Source organism: Myotis brandtii, unplaced genomic scaffold, assembly GCF_000412655.1.
Source record: "Myotis brandtii unplaced genomic scaffold, ASM41265v1 scaffold83, whole genome shotgun sequence".
Lineage (NCBI taxonomy): Eukaryota > Metazoa > Chordata > Mammalia > Chiroptera > Vespertilionidae > Myotis > Myotis brandtii.
The window spans coordinates 3,500,756-3,525,613 of NW_005371371.1; the positions used below are offsets into that span (position 1 = coordinate 3,500,756).

Consider the following 24,858-nt stretch of genomic DNA (forward strand, 5'->3'; position numbering starts at 1 on the left):
AGATCAAGCTCCATACAATTTACTCTTTTAAAACTATAAATAATATTTAGTGTATATCCACTCTTGCATCCCTAGTCTAAAACAACCCTCATTTCAGAACAATAGCAGACTACTTAAGTAAATTATTAGATCACTGCTCCACTAAGTATTATGCCGTTATAAAAAGAGATGACAGTTATGAAGAATAGAGAGAAGTGTGGATGGTTATTACAATAAAAAGGATCCACATACAAAGTGTATGTACTGGGTGTGGAGTAATTGGAACCTCTCATACATGGCTGGTGGCAGCTGAAATTTGTAATTTGGAACATGATGTGAATTCACTATGAATGCTAAATCACATGCCTGCTGAATGACCCAGAAATCCCACTCCTGGGCATGGATCCAGGGGAATGAGTGCGTGTGTCCACTATAACACATGCCCAAGAATATTCATGGCTGCTTTATTTATATATTCAAAACCTGGAGACAACCCAAGTGTCCATCAACAGTAGAATAAATAATAGTGGTAGGTCCATACATGTTTTTACAAAGGGACACTGCTCAGGAATAGAATAAGAATGAACTACCACTACACTCAGCATTGTAGATGCATCTCACATACATAACATAGAGCAAAATAAGCCAGGCATTAAACAGTGCACGAAGCTTTCTGGAGTGCTAGGTAGATTCTACATCTCAGTCTATGTGGAGGTTACATGGTCATGCATATGTAAAATCTGTTGAAATGTGTGCAGAATATGTGCACTTTACCTATGTTATACCTCAATAAAACAATAAAAAAAAGATATGCTCACTAGGATCATGACTATGCAAAGGGATAGAGAGATTAGTAGTTGAATATTTGTTAAATAAGAAGTACTGAAATGCATGTTCATGTTGGTACTGTCAAATCTAACATGATGTTAGAATAGTGACCCTTCTTACAGTTGACCTTGGCTAATATGAGAGGTTCAAGCCCCATTTATTAATATAAAGACATCAGTAGGGAAGACAATTACCAACAAGATGTTAGACTGGCCCAGAGGTCAAGGAACAGATAGAAATACATTCTTCAAGCAGTTGAATATAATTACGACAGTATTTACCCCATTACCATTTTCATTTGTGTTGGAGATTTATATCTATCCTCCTCCTATATCTGCTGACTCTTTTGGCAACTACCTACTGCTCTTTGAAAGCAGAGCTGCATTTCTTGGGAATGCTTTCAGACTAGTGACTTTAGTTCCTCCAACAAAAATAAAGACAAGTAAGTTATTGTGTTCAATCAATTATCTGGCTAACTGAGTCAGGGAGAAACTAGAGGGAGGTTCCCCATTGTTGATGCATGCTGGTATAAGGAGAGGTGATGGATTTCCTTCAAAGCACACACGATGCCTGAGAGCTTTTGGGAAAAGCAAAACAAAATGACAATCATAGCATGAAATTAACACAGCTGTAGGGTTTTTGTGGTTTATCCTCGCAGTCACAAAGTCAGTGACCAACTATATCATTCCATATGCCATACAGTGACAAGTAGTGTTATATCTATACTAGAAGCCCGGTGCACGAAATTCATGCACTTAGGGGGGATCCCTCAGCCCAGCCTGCACCCTCTCGCAGTCTGGGAGCCCTCGGGGGATGTCTGACTGACTGCTTAGGCACACTCCCCTGGTGATCAGTGCATGTCATAGCAACTGGTCAACTGGTTGACTGTTTGCCCCCTGGTGGTCAGTGCATGTCATAGGGAACGGTTGAGCAGCCTTAGCTTATAACTAGCATATTACACTTTGATTGGTTGAACGGCCAACTGGACGACCGGACACTTAGCATATTAGGCTTTTACTATATAGGATGCCTCTAAATTAGGAGCCTGTATCATTGCATTTGGACTACCTTTAGTAAATCGACAACTATCAAAATAAAAACGTGTATAAAGATGCAGGAATTGTGTAGCTTATGTCAAGGAAATGGTCAGTTCAGACTTATGTCCAGAAGATGCCCCCTCCTTTCCTGTTGGTCTGTGTCCATGGTAGATGACCTCAAACAAAGCCCAGCCACAGGATTCAGGACTTGGGCCAGGTTGACCTGGTGTATTTGAGATATCCCTGAAAGGATGGACACACATCAAGGAGGGGAGAGGATTTAAAGGAGAGTGAACTCTGAAGGTGTATTTGTAGTTCATGTTTTGTTTTGTTTTTTTGTTTTTTGAGTAGTGGAATACAACCAAGGTCAGTTGAGGAATATTCAGGATAAAATGTAGGAAAACTCAAAAGGTGTGGGTCTGGCAGGTCTGGTTTGGAAGGCAAAGTAAAGCCAGGATCCCAATAGGGGTGGGTAATCCAAGTAGGTTTGGTGGGAGTAGTTCTTAGGAGGCCAACAAAGCACCTCATTTGCAATTTTTTTTCTGATGTTTAGCTGTGATTACGAATTCCTGGAGAGGGAGTTCCCCTATGAGTGAAAGCTTACTAGGCACTTCTAGGCAGAGAAAGCTGGCCATGGCAAATGCTTATGTTCAGTGGGTGCATCCCAGGCAGAAGTCTAGAGTTTCAATGGAGTCTAGCATTTTGCTGGGGCTTGGATTTGTTAGGGTAGAGCCACTAAGAGCAGTGAGCTAACCTAGGTCATGATTATGAGAATTTACAGGTGTGATCTGATCTGTAACCTTTAAAATCGACCCACTAAGAGTGGTAGTAACAGTTTTAAGACTTAAGGATCCATTGAATTTGACAAATTCTAGTGTGATTTAGGTCACAGAGGACCACTTCAGGTTTCACCCATTATGGTATAAGTTCATGAGGCTGATTTGCAGAGGGAGCATTTCTGTGATAAAGCATGGTGAAAATGTTGTGGGCTGCTGGCTGAGCCTTAAGAATGGGCCATTCAACTCAGTGGACATTTAGGAGAATTCCTTGAACAACTAGCTCTTCCTGATGATGAAGACTTGCCTGGACTGATTAATCTTATTTTGCCTCTTCTTTTTTTAAAAAAACAAACACAATATATTTTTATTGATTTCAGAGAGGAAGTAGAGGGAGGGGGAGATAGGTACATCAATAATGAGAGAAAATCATTGCCTCTTGCATGCCCCACACTGTGGATCAAGCCACAACCCAGGCATGTGCCCTGACCCAGAATTGAACCATAACCTCCTGGTTCATAGGTCGACACTCAACCACTGAGCCATGCTGGCCAGGCTATTTTGTCTCTTCTTCATGTTAGATTAGTGCAGTAAGACTGTTATAGGCAGTTAGGTCAACTTTTGGCAATGGGAGGAGGGCGGGTGTTGAGGAAGAACTCAAAATAATTGCTTTGGAAATGGAAAGGCAAGCCTATAAATAGTTGTTCACTATTTCAATCTGTCAATTAAAATATATAGTGAAACCTCACCACTATACTTCATCACCCAAAGGCTGGGGAGTTTGCTGCCAAGAAGAAAATGGAACAGCATTTGAAAACACTAAGAAGGGGGTTCATCTCAGCATCTCTCAAATCATCTCTGAAATGAAGAGCTCGCCTGCTAGCAATCACCTTCAAATGTACATACTCACAATTTATGGTTCAAAGTAGGAGCTATGAAATTTAAAGTAACCAGTGACTTGTAGCAAGTATATGTTGCTGGATAACCAACCACCCCAAAACACAGTGGCTAAAAACAACAAGTATTTATTATGGTCTGTAGGTCCTTTTGTCAATTTGGGTGGCCTGGCTAGGGTGGCAGGTCTAGGATGACCTCACCCAAATGCCCTGGAGTTGGCTAGCTAACAAAGTGTCTCTCATCTTCTGCAAGCAAGCCTGGGCTTATGCACATGGCAATGACAGGGATCGGAGAAAACAGATTACAGCAAGGGCTTGGAATTGGCACATTCTCAGGTTTGCTGTATTCTCTGGGCTAGAACAAGTCACAAGGGCAGCTCAAATGGAGAGAAATTAGACTTGACCTCTTGATAAGAGAAGTATCAAAGTTATATTGCATAGAACTTGGATCTAGAGAAGAATAAACAATTGGGATTATTTTTGCAATCCACCAATGTCTCTTCTAAGAATGGCTTTTAACTAATCATTTGTTAGTTCATTCACTTTTTCCATGAATATGCACTTAAAACTAGTTTTGCAAAGTATTTTGCAGGATGCTAGGAGCCCAGGTACCAGGAAGAGAGAACAGTTTTGCCCTTTGGGGCATGCCTATACATAGATATTTTAAATAGTAATTTCATTGGAAATAAAGAAATAATCTGTAGTTCAAAAGGTTAATTTTTTAAAATTTAGTTTTAAAACCATGATTTTTGTATCACTCTTCTGACAGCCTTCAAGGTTGGAAGGTTTTTGGGAAAAACTCAGGTATTAAGTCTGACATTCTGGGGTTTATGCATCAAGTCCATAACTTTGTGGCTGTGTGACTTGGACCACTTACTTAAACTCTCTGAAATCCAGTTTCTTTATCTGAGAAAGGGAGACAATAAGACCTACCACATAGCTAATGTCAATATTAAATGTGATGATCCCCAGCTCAAAGCCTAACTCATGTCTAGGTAATATCCAACAAATGATAAGCACAATAATTACACCTCCACCACTTATCACATCAGCACACATAAAGAAGCCAGGCTTGGAAAATGTACTTCCAATAAGACAGTATGTAAAGATAGGAAAGTTAAAAGCATAGAGCCGACAAAAACTAAAAAATGCCCTTTAGTTGAAAAGCTCATCCTTCTCATTTAGAAAATTATATTGGAAAAAGGTGAACAGTATTTAAATTGTGGTACTGACATTTCCTTCCTGGTGTTGTCTTCAGGGAGAGGCAGGGTCACCAAGAGCCAGAATGGGACATTCTGTTCTCATTTCTGAATGGCACTGCAGCATTATTTATTCTGGCAGAACTGCCACTATGCCCAAATGACAGGCACAGAGGAGCATAATAAATACAGATTTGGTTAACTCTATTGAGCAGGACAGGTTATCAGGGGGTTGAAGAGAGGCCAAATGCATTTCCCCAGTTAGAAATGAAACAAGAAAGCAGGCATGGCTAGCAATGCAATGAATTATTTGCTTTGTATAAAATATACAAGCTTTAGCCTCTGCACTCCTGACCCAAAAAAGAACTAGAAAAGTAGAATTCTAGAAGGGTTTGATTAGCCTTATAAATCACTGAATTTCTTACACTTTTTGTTGAATTTATTTGGCTCTCAAATAATATTTGCAAATCACACAATAGTCATTATCAAAAAGGAAAAACCAACTACTGTTTGATACTAAAAGTTCCATATTCTCATAGATATGACAAATATTATTTTTATCCCATTACCTGAAAACATGTGCTTAAGGGAAAAGCATATATGTATTTATTGCTTCAATAAGTTATATTATTCTTGAAGCAATTTGTCACATTATCATGATCAATAATTAAATTTAATCATTATTGTGTCCAGAGTATATGGTAATTTTTATAAAAAGTGTGGTAAATTTTTAACCATTATTTTGTATTTATTATTTGGTCATTTAAAATTACATTTGGGTGTTATAATATATGTAACGCTTTGGTAAATCTCTAATCTTGTTTATCATTCTGAATCCTTCTGTTTGAAAAAAAAATGAATCTCACAAAATAATGAAAAACAAATATATGATTTTAGAGAAAAGGTTCTTAGCTCTTTAGGAAATCATGCATATGGGTGTTTTGGTAAGGAAATGAAACAGAAGGAGAATTATTTAGAAAGAAGGTTTGTCTCAGTTATTTTGCTAACTTGTATAGTTTGGTTGCCATGGCAATGTTCACCATGATTTAAATAAGTCTATGCAGAAATAGAAGTCACTTATACTGTATTCATAAGAATCAAAGAAATCTCATTATTTAATGGGGGGAAACTCCCGACTTTGGATTAGGAGAGAAAAACATGGTGTGTCAAATTTATCTTTCTAGCAAGCTGCTTGTTATTTTATCTCTGAAACAACTTAAAAACAAAATATTTAGAGCTAAACAACAAAGGAAGCGCTGCATAGAAAACGTCTGGAATGCATTCAGTAGGTACTTAGGAGATTCTTTATAGACTCAGGGTCAACCAAATCATCAGAAAATCTGAAACAAACACTACACTCAGGAAGTCAGAAGAAAACAGAGGAATAAAATTCAAAGAAAGTCAAAACAGGGATATAATAAAACTGCAGAAATTAATAAAAACATAAAAATGAGAAATGACAACAAAACAAAATGAGGGGTTTTTTTTTGAAAAAAGAAATCCTTATAGGCAAGTTTCAAGAAAGACTTATCAATGAGAATGGAGCAAAGGCATAAGTAAACAATATCAGGAATGCAAAAGGGGTCAAATGACAGCTAGAAGACAGATTAAAGGATTATAAAATGAAGCTAATTTATTTGATGAATAAACTTAAAATCTTAAAGTGGACAATTTTCGAGAAATTATAATTAACAAAAAAGTAATCCGACTGACTTATAAACTTTAAAATAATAAATATTCAAAATCAATCCACGCCTACCTCCCAAAAGGCTTTAAGGGGAGTTTCACTGGACATTAAAGGAGCATATCATCTTCATTTAGTGCAAACCATTTTAGAAAAATCTACCCAATTTACTTTTTAATATAAACCTGACAGCAAAGGATTATATAAAAAGAAAAAAAAATAGAACTCATTTCACTAATGAAAATAAATGCAAACTTCCTTAATAAAAACTAGAAAATTAAATCTACTACATTATGACCAAATAGGGTTGACACTGTAAATGAAGAATCACTCAACATCAAATAATATACATCAATACAATTTGCCACCTGAGCAAAGAAAAGGGAAGAATCATTATAATAACCTTAGTAGATAAAGGGAAAACATTAGATAAAAATTTACATCCATGATTGAAGATACTCAACAAAGATTATCTATTGAAACTCTAAGTAAACAGATTACATAATGGCAAATATTTAGAAGCATTACATCAATTTGGAAACAAGACAAGAATATCCACTCTCACCACAAATTTTCAACATTGTACTGGCAGTGCTGGCCAATGCAATAAAATAAGAAGAACAAATAAGAGGCATCAGAGAAAATAAAGAGAAAAAAATAATTATGATCATAAAATAGTAAGATATTACACAGGAAAATTCTTAGAACTAATAAGAAAAGTCAGCAGGGTTTCTGTATATAACATCAATATATGAAACTCAAGATTGAGTATCCTAATAAATAAATTAAAATGTAATAGAAAAATAGCACTCATCATAGCAAGAAAAGGCACAAGCACACAGAAAAATTTTAAACAAAAATGTGTAAAAAATTTATTACAAATACAAACATTATTTAAAGAATGAAAGAACACAAGAATAAATAGAAATGCAGGTATTTGTGGGGAGAAAAATCAACAGCCTAAAATGGCCAACTCTCCCCATATTAATCTGTAAGTGTATTTTTAGTCAAAATCCCAAAAGAATTTTTTATAGGCTCAGTCAAAGTAATAATAAAATTCATATATATATATCCAAAACAAATAAAAATAAGAACTTATAAAAATTTACTTATTAAAACAATATATTATTGTTACAGTTTCAGTCAAATAGATTAAAAATCAGGAGGGGGTGTAAAAGCATTTCTAATAAGTGAGGTGGGGATAATTGAATATCTGACTAAAATATAAAATTATCTCAATTCTTCGTATAAATACAAATAAATATCTGCTGTACTGAAAATCTAAAGATTTTTAGAAAAACAATGCAAGATTATCTTGTATCAGAAAAATAATGTCTATGATGAATAATGTCACAGGGCAGTGCATGACCTGCATTGCCATGTTCAGCTTCACTCATAATTAGGAAACTGAAAATTAATGCTCTCCCTGAAATTCTTAATAAATACCCCAGAGAAACTTTAAACACGTATCTCAGGAGCCACGTGTGATGATACAACACTGTTCATAATTGAGAAAAAAATACAAGAGGCTTCAGTGCCCATCACAAGGGAAACATGAGAATATTCTGGTTTTTCATCCAGAGGAATTAGTGCAGCAGTTAGAAAGAATGAATTAGCTCTGTCGGTATCAATATAATTAAATATCCAAAAACATGTGAAGTTATAAAAGGAAGTACAGCAAAAAATGTACTGTGTGATAGCATATTTTTAAAATTCTTAATGATTCACAATGTTATATAGCTGTTATGGAAAGTCAATATCTAGACCAAAACAAACAAAAAAAAGGCAACTAAATTGTGGAAAGTTTACACGGAATTGATGATATTGCTGTCTCTAGGGTGAAAAGGAGAGGGATGAACCTATGCCGATAAACAAAAAGAAATTCAGCTTTTAGCTACAAGTCTATTTCTTTTATGTTAATAAAAATCTGAAGCAAAAGTAGCAAATGTTAATAGTGCAAATTCTAGATAGTGGTAAGTGGCTTGCCTATACCCCTTTGTACTGTTTTTTTATATTAAATCCATCCCCCAAATGTAAGAGTTAATGAAAAAAGTGTTAAATGGGAAAAAAAATAGACAAGTCTGCTTTCATTTCCTCACAACAGCACAGCAGGTGATTTAGTATTTTTATAAGGTATTTGGGCAATATTAATATACATGTATTTATTAAAATTAAGTACTTTACATATCATTAATAAGGTAATATACAAAATATATTTTACCAACTCAATCATTTATGAGCTGATTGGCTAGATTTTTACATTGTGATCTTTCTTGCAGAAATATTTACTTATTTATAATTTCTATTAAAGAGCTTAAATCTTTTTTAAAATATATTTTGTTGATTTTTTACAGAGAGGAAGGGAGAGGGATAGAGAGCTAGAAACATCGATGAGAGAGAAACATCGATCAGCTTCCTCTTGCACACTCCACACTGGTATGTGCCCGCAACCAAGGTACATGCCCTTGACCAGAATCGAACCCAGGACCCTTGAGTCCGCAGGCCGACGCTCTATCCACTGAGGCAAACCGGCTAGGGCGAGCTTAAATCTTTATAATCATTTCATTAAAGTGCTGAGGGAGAAAGTTAAAACTAATAAGTAGATTAAATATTTGATTTTTAATCTGATTTACAAATTCAATCCCTGCTTCAGAAGCAAGCTTCACATTGTTTCCAGTTTTGTGTCTGTTAAATGAGGACAGATGATCTCTATGATGTTTCTTGAACTTTAACAGCAATTTATAAAATATATATATTGAGAGAGAGAGAGAGAGAGAGAGAGAGTGTCACATTGTTCCCAGTTTTATGTCTGTTAAATGAGGACAGATGATCTCTATGATGCTTCTTGAACTTTAACAGCAATTTATAATATCTATATATAGAGAGAGGGAGAGAGAGATTTTACTTAGGATCCCCAAGTGATGTTAAAGATATCATATGGTCAGATGTGTTCTTGGGAAAATTAATCTCTAATTTTATTACCAAAATAACAGTGAAAAAACATTTAATCTCTAGATGTTTTATTCTTACTCCATTCTCCTCTAGTTTATCATTTATATTAAGTTTCTTTAACTTATTTCAGCTTGAAAAACCTGAGGGGCATTGCAAACTCTTTCACACTGTGATTCCTTGAGTGTTACCGGAAAGATGCATGTGGTTGGGCAATAATATTTAAATTAATTTTAATATTCCTCTGCTTTATAATGGTCACTGAGCCCTGCCCCACCCCATACTCTTTAGAATTGCTCCAGATCATCTAGTCAAATAATGTGGATAGTTTCAAAGAGCAGAAACTCTTAAATCTAGAATTAGGTGATAATTATACAGTACAAGTTCCATTCTACAGTGAGTGGGGGGAGGGGGATGCAAACATTCTGAAAAATCATGTTGCTATTTAAAAAAAAGTCTTTCCTAAACATCTGACTCAAGAAGGAGAGGACCATGGCCCACTTTAAGCTTTCCTGTTGGAGGAAATGATGACAAACACGTGTGAAAAGGAAAAGTGAGCTGTCTGTAAGGAAGCATGGCAGGGAGTAATTAAATCCTCTGAGATGATCCAATCCCAGTAATGGACAATTCTCCTCACCTGGGATGCTCCCAGAGACTACCCTACTTGGAGGAGATTAATCTTCAAACTTCTAACTCAAAGCATTAACCTGCCCAAACTGACCTTAATTCTTTGCAAAAGATAAAACAAATTACACTTTTATAGGGACCATTTATAACTATTGATGGCTACATTCAAGTACTTTTAAAAGTCATAGGTGGCATCTGACACTAAATATATATATATAAGAAGAAAATAATTACATGCACAGTCACATTCACACCCCTACACACACATATGCACAGACTCCTAATTTGAATTTTAGGCTTAATACATCTTATAAAACATCAGGATATGGTGCAGAAGTAATGACAAATCCCCCTGCACAGAAAAACAACAACAACCCATAGATGGAATGTGAAAATTGTCTTAAGATTAGGTAAAGTATTTATAGGTGATCTGTGGGAATAATGTAGTAGAGATATTTTTAATGGCTTGTCTGCATACACCAAAAGATGCTCCCCCCTTAGCGCCAACTTCAGGCCCCTTAACTAAGTCACTCTTGCTAATGGACAGGATCCTTGAGGAATATTTAGCTATAGCTGAAAAATCTAATCTACTAAAAATAATCTTACAAAATAGATTCACATGCCTACTGTCAGAGTAGTGTTTTAAAAATTATGTTACTCATCTTGTAAGAGATATCTTAGTAGATCTTTTATTTTAATTTTTATTGTTGACACTATTGCAGATGTCCCCCATCAGTGTATGTTTTTTAAAAAATATAAATTTTATCTGAAATTTAAAAAGATATCTGGAGACTATGAACCATGTTGGAGTTATTAACTCAGGATTTATTAAATTTTTAAATTAAGAACTTGAAAAATTGTTATAGCTCATATACATAGATTTTTTTAATTGAAAATGGAACCTATTAATCCTGAGAAATTACATTAAAAAGTGTGTGTGTGTGTGTGTGTGTGTGTGTGTGTGTTTATGCCATTCATTGGATTCTTAAATTGGACTTTGAACTAAAAAAGGTTGAGATACACTATAACGTTTTGGAAGTACATTAAATGCTATCTCATTGCATCAATGGACACAGAAATATAGAAATCTTAGGAAATTTGGCTATTACTTCAATATAAATAAAAATATTCTCTTCTCTTTAAAAATCCTTGGAAAGTCAACAAACATGTGCATACACACCACTAAATATCCACAACTAATTGTATATATACTGAACTCAGTAGAACGAAACTATGAACAATTCCCACATGGAAACTTAAGCCACATATAGCCTTAACCCAATTAATTCACTTTCCTTTCATTCCAGAGCATCAAGGTGAAGATCAGCCCTCTCCACCATTCAGTGAGACTTCAGACCAATACAGATTATGCAAAATGCTGACACGGGGTTGCTTTCTTAAACCAGCCTGCAGCATTCTTCAAGGCTATAATGATTTTTCCCTACATGAAATATTTGTTCCCTCTAATTAAGAAAGAACAGCGTCTCGCCTACTGAAAAAGTACAAGTTTTCTGAAGATGAATATTACATGGCTTGCTACGATCTGATTTGTGCAGATTTAATGTTGTCAGAGTGGAGTGGAATGTGCTCACCTAGTACACAGGACCTTAAGTTTACTTTCTACTGAACCTGTTCTTTTTTCTCATTTCAGAGTGTGAGTCATTAGTTGTGAGACTCTGGGGAGCTGAATCCCACCGTTACCATTGCCATCCTTTGCAATGCCCTCAGTCGGACGGTTGGGGAACACATAAATCATGTTTTAAATGTGCTGATGGAAATCTTTCTGGACACCTAGGATATTCATTATTCACTAATGAAATGATCTTCCTTAGAATCAAAATATGTGAATTTAGAAACAGGATAAGCTGCAAAAATATTCTGCTGATAATTTCAGGATGTAAATCATTAAATTGATATGCAAATTTTAAAAAAAACTTCTAAAGAATGTAATTTCAACCTCTCCCTAAAAAAGCCTATCTTTCTCATTGTTATACGTTTAATACTTTCTTGTGTTATTTACATCTACATTATATTGGATTGGAGAGGAAAGGTTTAATAGTTTGAGAAATTCCACAAGTGATATTTTTTGATAGCCTTCTTTTCATTCTCCATAATCAATCTCAATCTAAGGATCAAAGGATCCTGAGAGGATGGCCCCTGGCTCCCAGGGAAAGAAATTATTACTTTCATATTTAAATCCTGAAAACCTCATTCCAATTTAACCTCCTTCTCCCACCTGTTCCCAAATATCCAGAGGGTCCCCATCTCTACAGATCACGAGGTCCCTGTTCATCTATTGTGTCCTCCACCTTGTAGCCACTTCCTTACTCCAGGCACCACTTACTCATCTGTCCACGGTTACTAACTGGTCTCTCTTCATGTGACTTTTACCTAAAAAAAACCCCTACCGATCAGGCAATATCATGATTCCTAATGCATGTGGACCAGATTTTACAATAATCAAAGACGACAAACTGTGCTCTGGACCCGAGTCAGGCATTCTGCCAACGTGTCATAGGTGTGCCATAAGAGAAAGAGGGAGTGTGGAAACTGATTCATGCAAGTCCATTATCATTGCTGACTACAAAGCAAAACTGAGCAAACATAGAAATCACTCCTGACGTCCTAGTCGTGTAATATAAACAGCATTATTCTTGTTTCTAGAGAACAACGTATTTCCTCTAGTTGCTAGTCTTCAAAACAAACAAGATCACTGAATCAAAAGTAAATGGAAGAGACTAGACTCAACATGCCGTCCATCTGCATTTTTTCACAACCCTCCTTTCTCCACAGATAAACCAAGAAGCCTTCTTCCAGCCATAACCACCATGCTTTCCCTGTAGCAACCATTCCGCTGTGTCAGGCCCTGTGCTGAAAACTGTGTGCGTCATTGCATTATCCTCAGCTAACCCTGGAACCAAGTTCTTGCAACCAGGTGTCAAATGAACGGGCTTGGATACATGAGAACTCACGATGAACATTAGTTGCAGTGAAATAGAGGTTTTGGTATGTGAGGGTATTTACAGAACTCTCCTCCCAAAGTCTCTATAGCTCATCAAAGCTGAATGTAATTAATCATAAAAATTGTAAATGTTTATGTTTAGCTCAAGTAAAATATTATAAGGATGTAATATACTATAAGCACATTAAGAAACTGAGGGCTCAGTGACAAAAAATTGATATGTATGCTTAAAACTCAATTTATTTACTGTATTATACTTGCATGTCAAATTATGTTTCCAAAAATGTGGATATCAGGACATGTAGACATAAACAAATGAATGGATGAATACATACAGAAATAAATAAATAAGTAACCATCAACCCCCCTCCACTGGATTATCTCTTAAACTTCATCTATGACTTTCAATCTATTTATTCTTAAGGTGTTTCTAATGGTAAAAATGAAAATGTTCCACAGGTTATATTTCTCACGTGTCCCCATAAATATAAACCATTGTATTCAGAACTCATGACAAGAATAAACTGATTGAACTGTAGTTTTCAGTGTCTGAACACATTTACAGAACTCTCCAACTTTCTAGAAGCCCTCTGCCTGCCCAAGACTCTAGTAAAGTTTGTACTAGAACTCTGATGAAGATGTCAATTCAGGAAAAATAAAATTTAATTTAACTTTGATAATTCAATATCAGGGACGGGTGTTATATTATGAAACTGGTCCAATTTTAGAACTCACAAAAAATACTTACCACTTTTTTTAAAAAAAATGTAAGGTATTCATTACACTTTAATAAGACTCTCCAACCACTTATCTCATTTCAGAATCACAGGGATGATATCCTTTATAAAACCTAAATGCTGTTTAGTGCACAGCTTTGGTTTAGCCATTATAAAAAGTGAGCCTTTGAACTATCCACAACTCCTCAAGGCACTGTCTCATTCCCAATTCCCTGCCAATCCAGAGAAATCCTGCCCAAGATGCACACCTGGGAAGGTGCAGGGAAGCAACCCCTCCGTGGTGTGCACTTATGCCTGGTGGACTGCCCTGAAGAATGGGTGACAGTGGGAGTAGGTAGGGTAGGAATGAATGCACTTCTCATTTCTTGCGGACTTTAGGAGGAGCGGTCCAGCACTAGGAATCTATGAAGAAGCCGAGAGAAGGGGTTAGGGATAACTATCTTTCTCACCAGAAAGCCTCAAATATCTGGAAGCTAAGACACCCCTCATGCCCTTGTTCCTGCCCCCCATTTCCTGGGAGAGCCTAAGGCACAGCCTGCAAGCTGAGGTGCAGAAGCCTTCCTCACTCCCTTCCTGGAGGCAGTCAGCTGCCACCACAGGCCTTCACCAGGGAGAGAGAGAGAACTCTCACCTTTGGACGCTATTAATTTCTGTTCAAATACTGGATATTTGGGGACTTAAAAGATTCGTGGGACTGTGAATTATTTAAAAATGAGCAGAAAAGTATTGGGACCTACCCATGTTTTCTCCCAGGGTCAGAAAAATATTATCCTCATTGAGATTATTTTGAAAGAAGGCAAGGCAAAAGAAGAACGTGTTTTCATTACAGTGAAAATCACACTTGTTTAATAAGTGGTTATATCAAAATAAGTAATAATGCAACTACATGTTTAAAAAATTTCAAGCAATTCTGTTTATAATGTTGACACAATAAAACACTCTTCTTGTGGCCAACACAATACTGTCCATGTTTCCCTATCTTTTACAACAAGTTTATGATTTTATTAAGAATAACAAATGCTTAAGAGCAAGACTTTCCATTTTAAATGTTATATTAAAAACAAGCAACCATAATTACCAAATGAAAAAGAACTTTTATCATAATAGGCAAAATAAACCATGTTACAATAGAAGTATTAAGGACATTTATTCAGAATCTTATCTATGCCACAAAGTTCAGTTTTTAAATATATTTTTTATTGATTTCAGAGAGGCAGGGAGATGGAGAAAGAGATAGAAATATCAGTGATGATAGAGAATCATTGATCGGCTGCCTTTTGCATGCCCCACACGGAGAAAGAGATAGAAGTATCAATGATAGAGAATCATTGATCGGCTGCCTTTTGCATGTCCCACACTGGAGATGGAGCTCGAAACCCAACTTGGGCATGTTCCCTGACCGGGAATTAAACCATGACCTCCTGGTTCATAGGTCGACCCTCAACCACTGAGCAACACCAGCGGGGCACTTCATATTTAAAGTGCTACTATTCTAAGACACTGAGGTTAGACCCTGAAAGGAACCTACTTAGAAAGATGCTTTGACAGAAATAAAGGAGTTGACAATCCTGCCGTTTTTACATTATATCTGCTTGTGTCCTCAGGTCAGACCAGAGATGAGGTCACCTGAGAAGCAGGGGAATCTTAAAGCCGCAGGATACTATTTCCTGATCAATAAGCTTACCTAATGAGGAAAAGAGACCCTGGCTGTCAAAGTCAAGATTCCTGAGAATGAGGGGACCGCAGCATTGGTCTGACTGCAATGCGGGAAGCATGGGAGGGAAGGCGTCTCTTTGGGGAGAAGGGCCATGTCCCTGGGCAGGGACGAGACAACACATACATCCTTTTATTTATGGAGGAAAATCTGGCCAGTGAAGAATGGGAGAGAAGGTCAGTGCCGCCGATGTCCTTAGTGGTTGCCAATTTTCCACATATGAGGATGTAGGAATCTATGTGGATCTCCATGTGGTTTGAACATGTGACTGTTTATACCTACACTGTGTGTCAATGTGTGTCACTGACCACTCACAGGGGAGTGGAGGCCAAATAACTCTAGAAAAGTCAGATCAAAGTGAACCACTCATTCATTTTCTCTAGAAATTATTTGATATTTAAAATCACCTTTTAATTATTAAGTAGTTTTAAACAAATAGAAGGTATTTTATTGTTGTTGTTAGCATTATTCCCTTTTATCTGCTTAGATAATAAGTTTCAAGTAAGTTAAATCAAGTGTCAGCGTGCTTCTATTTTGAAATGCCCTGACCACTAGGTGTGGACCTTGAATAAAAGCTGCCAGCCAGCCCTAGCTGGTTTGGGTCAGTGGATAGAGTGTCAGACTGCTGACTGAAGGGTCCCAGGTTCGATTCCCTTCAAGGGCACAGGCCTGGGTTGCGGGCTTGATCCCCAGTTGGGGGCGTACAGGAGGCAGCCAATCAATGATTCTCTCTCATCATTGATGTTTCTATCTCTCTCTTCCTCTCCCTTCCTCTCTGAAATCAATAAAACTATATTTTAAAAATAAATAAATAAAATAAAAGCTGCCAGCCGGTTGGTCTCCAGCTGCAGCATTTGGTGCAGGCAGCCTGCACTGAACTCAGGACCCAGGCAGCAACGGGCTGGTGTATGTCCTCACATTAATCTCGCTGACTCAGCTTTGGCCAGGCAAACATGGCAAACACTTCTGCTCGTCCTAATTAACTAGTTGTCAGCGTCCGCATTATACCCCATGATTTTCATTTAGAAGCAACCCCATTTGAAATCTAGTTAGAGGAAGTAGAGTCTTTTAACATATATAATATTGTTAATATTGTACCTATTTTGCTGTAATCCAGGAAATGAATCCAGCTTTCCAAGATCATACATTTCATCTGCTGTAATTCCACTTGTTTTCCCTTTATTACTTTATTCCCTTTATATTTTATTTCTATTTATTTTTGCTTGCAAAATTTACAAAAATAGACAGAATGAGAAAAAATACTTCCCTTCAACATCAAGGGAGCTTGCCAACTTTAACCATAGGGATATATATTTATTTATGTTATATAATCTTTTTTGACATTATAAAATTTCCACAAAATTGGAGATTCATAAACTATAAAAACCTATTCCAAGTTTATCCACATTTCGAGACCTTTCTATGACTTTGGAAATGGGTCTGTAAATCTGCAAAAATTTAAACTTTCCTTGAATTTCAATGAATTAGAAATACTGCAAACATAACCTTCCTTTGCATTTTTTCAGGATTTAAATTTGGGTGACCAATGGGAGAAATAGGGAAGAAAGAATGGGAGTTATGACTCAAATGAGAATACTGTATCTTAGAAGTTAAACTTACACTACATTAATTCATTTATAATTTCCCACTAATTCCTGTCCTTGCTCATTTGCTTAGTAAATAATTTTAAACGATAAAACTAATATCATAAATTTACATATTGATACAATGATAATATTCCCACTCAAAGGGAAAGAATGTGTTTTCCAAGGTTTATGTTTATATATTTTTTCTCTGTGTGTGTATAGTCAAAAATCTAGACTACACGTGTTTCCAATTATATAAATTTAAGACTCTCTAAGATTTAAATGTCAAGTGGAAATTTTCTAAAAGTTTCTATGTGCAGCTGGATTTATATATTATTTTTTCAAGGTCAACTTCAGCAGAGCTGCCAATAATGTTATGCAAGATTCATTTGGTACACTTAGCATATTAATATCATTCTGTAAGTAATCTTGATACTTAAAGGAAAATCAAAATTATCTGGACAATAAGCAATAACAAAATAAAAAAACCTCACTATACCAAATACTAAGGTATGTCTGCTAAAATATAAATAATACTATATTTGCCCTTAAATCACAGACTGCATATTTAATCTGCTGATCATTACAGTGGGAATGATCATTATACATTATAATGAGAATTTCAGCATCCCTTTGTCCTTGAAATATTCTGAGATGACTATATTTATTTAGGAACTTTCCCATCAATACATGTTAGTTATAATGTTTTCCAAGAAACCTCTAAAGGCAGCAATTTTCAGGAATTTGGTAAAGGAGTGTATATAGACAACTAAGAAATTTTCAAAAGGTTTTATTCAAAGATAGAGGCCCGATGCACAAAATCCGTGCAAGAGGCTCAGCCCTCGCAGCCCCAGCTTCATCTGGAAGGTAGTCTGGATGTTTGTTCTGCTGTTCAGTCTAATTAGCATATTAGCTCTTTATTATATAGGATAAGAATGTGTAAAGTCTTCTGGATGAAATTTTGCTTTCCATGATCTGCTCAAGGTCATTATTACTGACAAGAATATTAACAAAGTTTTCCATTGACAAGATGCCATGGAGATCTATAATTTTTAGATAATCAAATAGTCCTGAATAGCTTCTACTTAAAGATGATTAAGGCTATGCGTGAAATGATTACCATAGAGACCCTTCATCAAATAATCCACAAAATATGTGAAGAAAACAGGAAGAATTGCTGATCTGAAATGCAACACCAAATTGGTTCCGAGACAGACATGGGTTCCTCAACAAACTTAACTGCTTTAGATATTCTTGAGCTGTCTTCCTCCTAAATTTAAACACCTTTATACTTATTGGTGCTCCAAAGACACTATATGCCTTCAGTCCAGAGAGAATGTATGTGTATCTCTATACATGAGAGATGATTTGATTAATTCATCAATGTGTGTGGGGTGGGAGGAGGGAGGATTAAATCTTTGTAAATAGTCAATAAAATCCTTCAACTTGTTAAAATAAAATGTTTTAAGAATAGTTTAATTTATGGGTCACACTGGATTGTAAAGCATCTTTAAGAGGTGAGACTTTTTAAGTTATCTATGACACCAGCAACCAGCATCCATCAATCTTACCTGCTAGGCTCATCTTGACTGTGGAGGCAAGAATTCATGCTATTCACCAAGAAGCTAAACAAACGACTGTACAAGGACTTGGCCAGGAGATCCCGGTAAAATTCCGCCATCTCTATAGTATGCCGCCGTGTGATCATATCCCCTGGGATAGTGGAGAGGAGAAGGGGCCTAAGAACGAGGGTTTCTCTCGTTGAAAAGCAAGCAAAACTGTGCATATCCTATTCATCCCTCACCCACCCCCAAGCCCCAGAAGATGTTGAAAAATATACCAAGATTCTAATAAATGCGGTCTCTGTCAATTATTACATAAAATGTTTCCCTTACATGTGTCGTATATATTGCATCTTATTTGTTACAATTGTTGACCATAGCTTTTGACCTTTTGCAGACTGTTAATTTCCGTTCTCTTAGGGAACCAACTCTTTGAAGGGCCCCTCTTAACAAGTTTCCTGCTAACAGCTCACTGGTTTGGATACTGAATCATCCCCAAGGCATTTGGAAACCTGGCCATCTGGAAAATTAGTCATATTTTAAATATTTTTAAAGAAATGATCCAACTAACCAAAATGTGGGTCTGGAATGTGGGAACTAGATTGGGCCTTAAGGGAGAAATTTCTGTGTCATTCTCAAAGAGATGGCAGTTGAAACCTTGAATAATAAGATTTTTAGAAGAGAACAGACTCGAGAAGAAAAAAAAAAGTGAGGATGTTTTGGAATTGAACCTATGACAGCATTTATGCTAGAGAGTGGAGAGGAAATGGGAACGTCATATTCAAACTTTGTAGCCTTGGCCAACCTGGCTAAGCATTGCAACTCAGGCTGAGCAGGGAGATAAATGGCAGGATGAAGACCATGTGAAATGAGGGTTAAACTATTAATCACAGAAATGCACACAAGGGAACAGAACTGCTTCAGAGACTGGTTGAAATAAGCAAACAAACAAACAAAACAACAGCAGATAATTGAGAGTCAGGGAGCTGCTATACGTTCAAGGCCATGGGGATGGAACAACACATAACAGCAGTGAAAGCAGTGCGCCATCTATGATATTATAGAATTGGGGTCTCTAGAGTCAGCCTGATTACGGGCTCTAATTCGACACCCACCTGGTAGGTGTGTAAGGAGATGAGGGCAAGTGTAAGCAGAGGAACCTGCATATATTAAATTATAGATATTAATGGAGGGTTCAATTTTTCATTAAGAAGTCAGGAGAAAAAAAAACCAACGCATTTGGATAACTTCAAGAAACTTAGTGTGGATGGATGCAAGAACAGCAGTGGGAAAATGACTAAAAACGAAGCATGGAAGTTGGGTACGGCCCAAGTAATAAAGGACCTCTTGTGCTGTCCTAAAGTGACAAGCTAAACTCTAAAGATGTTGGGAAATCTTTCAAAGACTGTTCCCATGGATGAAATCATGTTTGCAGAAAGCTTATACCTGAAAGCAGTGTGAAAAGAAGGCAACACGAGATGAGGAAAAGATAAAAGATGAAGGAGACTGTTCCTGCCAAAATCTGGGGAGGGAATGATAAATTAAGGAAATGGTGATAGAAATGAAGGGAAGGCAGTAAGAAAGACAGCTGTTTATGGAGTAGAGCTGGAGTGTGTCTGATCTACTCAGTGGAGAAGGAGGAGGAAGAGGTATCAAGAATGACTTTTGGCCCTGACCGGTTTGGCTCGGTGGATGGAGCGTTGGCCTGCTGACTGAAGGGTCCCGGGTTCGATTCCGGTCAGGGGCATGTACCTTGGTTGCGGGCACATCCCAAGTGGGGGGTGTGCAGGAGGCAGCTGATCGATATTTCTCTCTCATCGATGTTTCTGGCTCTCTATCCCTCTCCCTTCCTCTCTGTAAAGAATTAATAAAGTTTATTTAAAAAAAAAAGAATGACTTTTGGACAACTGAGTGGATAACGGGCAGATTCACAGAGTTCAGAAACATGGAAGGGAACTCTAGATGTGAGGCAGAAATTTCTAAGTCACATACCTAAATACCTGCAAGTAGGTCCAATAGGAACAGAGGTAAGAAGAAGGGTGCTTTAGAGTAAAAAGATCAGGTGGATGGTGAGTCCCCAGAATTCCAATACAGAGGAAGGTTGGAAAGGCAATGATTTATAGTGAATAACTGAAGAGGATGGGGGAAAGCCACTCCCCTGGCCCCTTGACTAGAGATGCTTACAGCATAGAGACATATTCTGGGAATTGGGTAACATTAGATTCTAATTCCAAAAATGCCATTTCTTAATGATTACAAAGTTCTTTAACCTCTTTGAAATCTTAGTTATGGAAATGAAAATGCCCACCTCTTAGAAACCTGTCAGAATTTTTAAAAATCCCCACATTTTGGGAGGCTAGTTTAAAAAAATCCCCACATTTATAGCGGTTGTTACAATTCTTGTTGTAAGTGCCCAATAAATGGTAGCTATTTATTATAAATGTCGACATGAAGGGAAAAGGATGCTCTTCATTGAAGAGGACAGTATGGCACCACATACACACAGGGACCCAATGTTTTCATTAAATCAATGCTCTTGGGTTGATGATTTGTCTAAAATGACTGAGCGGCTAGAAAGGGTGACCAATTAGTCAAAATGGTCTCTCAAAAGCTCTGAGAGTTTAGGATATATAGTGAGATCAAGTGACCAAACAGGTTTGCAATGCTTTTCCCATTTGGCATTCAATTCACAGAAATCGTTTCACTGAGTGGGAAAAGGTAAGTTTGCATTTATTTTTTATATTTCAAAGAAGGCCAGGGATGCACCAAGGTGAAAGCCAGAGTATTGGAAAAACGTACCTTTAAAATATTGAATATCAGTTGTTAGAGCAGACACCAGTTCATCTGCTGAGACTTGTAACATCCCAGCCACTACAATTAAAGCAGTGTGGAAAACTAAAGTTAGTATTTTTTTAGAGAGAGAACATTGTACTTGATGGTTATGATTTATAAGCCTTACACAGACCCATTAGAAAATGTGTGTATTAAAGAAAACGAAACAACCAACTTGTCAAATTCAACTAAAGAAACAGCCTGTAAGTAATCAAAGTGTTGATGAGTGTTAATGGACTCCTGCATTAAGTCACAACTGGTTTTTTCTCTCCTTTCCCTCACAAATAGATATGGCGGTTTTCTCCCAATTCCTAATTAAAGGACTTTGATATGAGGTGAAGATATGCTGTTCACTGACAATCTGTGGTTTTAAGGTATTTTAGAGGGGAAAAAAAAACAACTAAAAAACTGGGAGTGACTAACAGGCAACTTCAAAGGAGAGAGATTTTTGGCAAGATCTTTGCAGGAAAGCAATTATATTAGGTTTAAAATGTTTAGCTAATAACATGCCCCCAAAATATACTGGGTGGCGGGGGTGGAGGGTGGAGAATAGTTAGAATATAAATAAACCCAAGTATGTGCAGAAGAATCAACCTGTTAACGTGGTGGGCAGCAGGAGAACATAAATGTACATCTTGTTATTCATTCCCGTAGCCATTTATAAAAAAGAACAAAGTTACAGGGTTGTTTTTCCCCTCACCATTCTCACTGAATTCTGCTCTAGTGTTTATTCCACTAGGCTTTTCTGTACTGTGTCTCCATCTACTGGCACGTCTGCAAAACTGCACACGTATTATGTCTGTTCCACTGACCTTGTTCTAGGAGCTGGAGGTCGGAAACAAATGCAGAGTCCTCCTCAGTCAGAGACGTGAACCGAATGTCTCCAACGTGTAATATTGCTGCTAGAATCACAAGCAGATTCTCCACCTCCTGTGCATTTTATAAATAGAGAAAAAAAAAACAGGGTTGCTTAAAAGAAAATAGACTTAAAGAGTAAAACCCTTTAAAACCCTAAGTAGGTTTAAAAAATGATGTTACTGTGGTCAACTGCTCCTATTCTAGATAAGCAATGAAATTATTGCATAATGCATTTCAGTATTTTCACTAGGACTTACAGAGAAATATAAGGATCTAATGATAATGAATACTTCTCCACAAAAATACCTAAATTATGTCTGACTGTCTTAAAGTTAAAAATAAATTTTTAAAAAAATGTTTTTGATATTAGTAGCCTTGTGATTTTTCAGATCTCGAATGTTCGAATCTCTAATTCAAAATTAAAATCTCATAGTTCAATGCACATTTCCTGTAAATCAATGTTTCTGTTCCTTAAACAAAAGAGAGTGAGGAGGTGATGTTCTGACCTGCGTTACGTTGCCACAAAAGTATCAGAATGAAAACTGAATCATTGTGTCGTGGTGGTCTGACTGGCTGGACGTCCCTGGGAAGGTCAGGTTCACACATCCTCCCAGGGCTGGCCTGGAACTGTGCACGGAGGCTAATCAGACCTCCCAGCCGCTGTGGCTGCTTCGCTAGGGAACGTGGGCCATGGTGTCCACCTTCTAGTTCTCTCTCTCATGAGATAAACTGTTATTGTGATTAAAGAATTTTTTTACTTCTCCTAGAAAATTAAGGGTGGCATGATGAAAACAACTGCCTAGACAAATAAAATGCTAATTGCTTTTTAAAGGTATTTTAAGGAAAACTCAGAAAAAAATGAATTTGGCAAGAGCTATCTCTGAGCAGAAGGTAGAAGGAAGTAAAAGGATGTTTGCTGAGAGAAAATATCTGAGAATCTGGAACGCTGCATAAAAAAATACCTTAAATTTGGTCTTGGACAGTCATTTTGTGGTAAGAATGAAAAGTCAGTAAAATGCTGTAAGCTAGAACATGCTTTTCTGGAATAATATGTACTTAGTGTGATGGTATCAATAGTAAAATTGGTCAAGTTCCATAAAGGGCAAGTGTCATAACCTTTTAAAGTTTTACTTATTTTCCTAACCTGCAATTTGGAAATAAAAAGCTCCTGCCTGTGGAAGTTTTACTAGGAACTACTCTTATTTTCTTTATAAATATATAGTTGAAACAATATACTCCATGGGACTTCATGAATTTCTCCAGAACCTCTACGTTCATCAGAAGACATTGTTTGATCATCTTTAAAATGAGGGCATTGGCAACAAGGATGGCCGAGTCATTTTCAGGTTAGCCCTCTATGATTTCGGCACGACTTAAAAGTGTTTTTTGGTAACTCCCAAATCATAAAGGAGTGTTTCAAATTTAATTAATTTATGCTTGTTTAAATAACACTTTACCTCTTACACTACCTGACAACTCCCCCCACCTTTTTTTATGAGTTGTTTTTTTTATTGATTTTAGAGAGAAAGGAAGGGAGAGGAATAGACAGAAACATCGATCAGCTGCCTCCTGCACGCCCCTTACTGGGGACTGAGCCTGCAACATAGGCATGTGCCCTGATCGGGAATCGGACTCATGACCTCTTGGTTCATGGGTTGTTGCTCAACCATTGAGCCATACTGGCTGGGCTCCCTTGACCTTTTAATAAACCCAGTAACTCGTTAAATGTTCTAGCCCCGCCGTGAGATAGGCACTTCTGGACACACCCACAGGAAGGCTTTGCTCTGCCTGCAAGAATCTTACAGTTTAGTGGTGGAGAGCAGAAGTATGAAAGCTAGTCTTAACATGAATTAAGGTGCAATAAATACTATGACAGGGACACAAATAAACTGCTCTGCCAGTAGGGGGCACCTTGAGCACCAGGAGGCAACACTCGCCCGCCTCCTTGCTGGTGGGCTAGGCTGGCGGTGATGGAGGTGCCTTTGTGAACAGACCTCCCAAGACCACAATCACTTACAAGGCCTTGATTCAAGGCCCTCGCCCGCCTAGAAATACCTTCCTTCCAATCGAATTGGACATGATGAATCCCTATGAAGTAGACTCCATTGTCATCATCCCAGTCTCCCCAAAGGGTCAAGATGAAGGGTTTGTCTTTTGTTAAAATGCCCACATTTCTTTTACCAAGAAGGTTGTTGGATTCTCTATTCGCTATCTAGGTGGGAGGTATATTTTGCTTGTCTTGCCTTTAAGGATCAATCATGGATTTTTAAAGCCCTGTTTCCAAGCACCTGTACTCTGGCAGAATGGTTCCTCACCCACCTCTACATCCCAGTTTCCTATAAGACAGCAGACATTTCAGGCATGAAGGGGGGAATGACAAAAAATTCAACAGCAGCAAGTGGAAAGATAGGAAAGTGCAAGGGGGTAGGAGTTAGTAAAAGACAAACACATAGATTGGATAATCAGAGAACAACAACAACAAAAATTTGCCATATGATTGCCCTTCCCAGAATTCCAATCACTAATGGGGTAAGGGTGGAGTGAAGCAAAGAGCCCAGAGCTAATTCATTTAGGGTGAGTCCCCATCTCTTTCCCCTACCTTTTCGGCACCTTCCCACTCCTTCCCACCCCT

At 37.2% G+C, this 24,858-nt stretch overlaps 1 protein-coding gene across 1 annotated transcript in view; it reads right to left on the reverse strand.

The window, feature by feature from the left end:
• Positions 1-24,858, reverse strand: part of MYO16 (myosin XVI) — a 449,416-nt gene that overhangs the window by 213,023 nt on the left and 211,535 nt on the right. The window contains exons 18-20 of the mRNA XM_005884469.2: positions 22,181-22,298; positions 21,336-21,407; positions 18,546-18,687 (exon numbers count right to left, since the gene is read on the reverse strand). Coding sequence (XP_005884531.1) covers positions 18,546-18,687; positions 21,336-21,407; positions 22,181-22,298 — 332 coding nt within the window. The remainder of the gene's footprint in view (positions 1-18,545; positions 18,688-21,335; positions 21,408-22,180; positions 22,299-24,858) is intronic.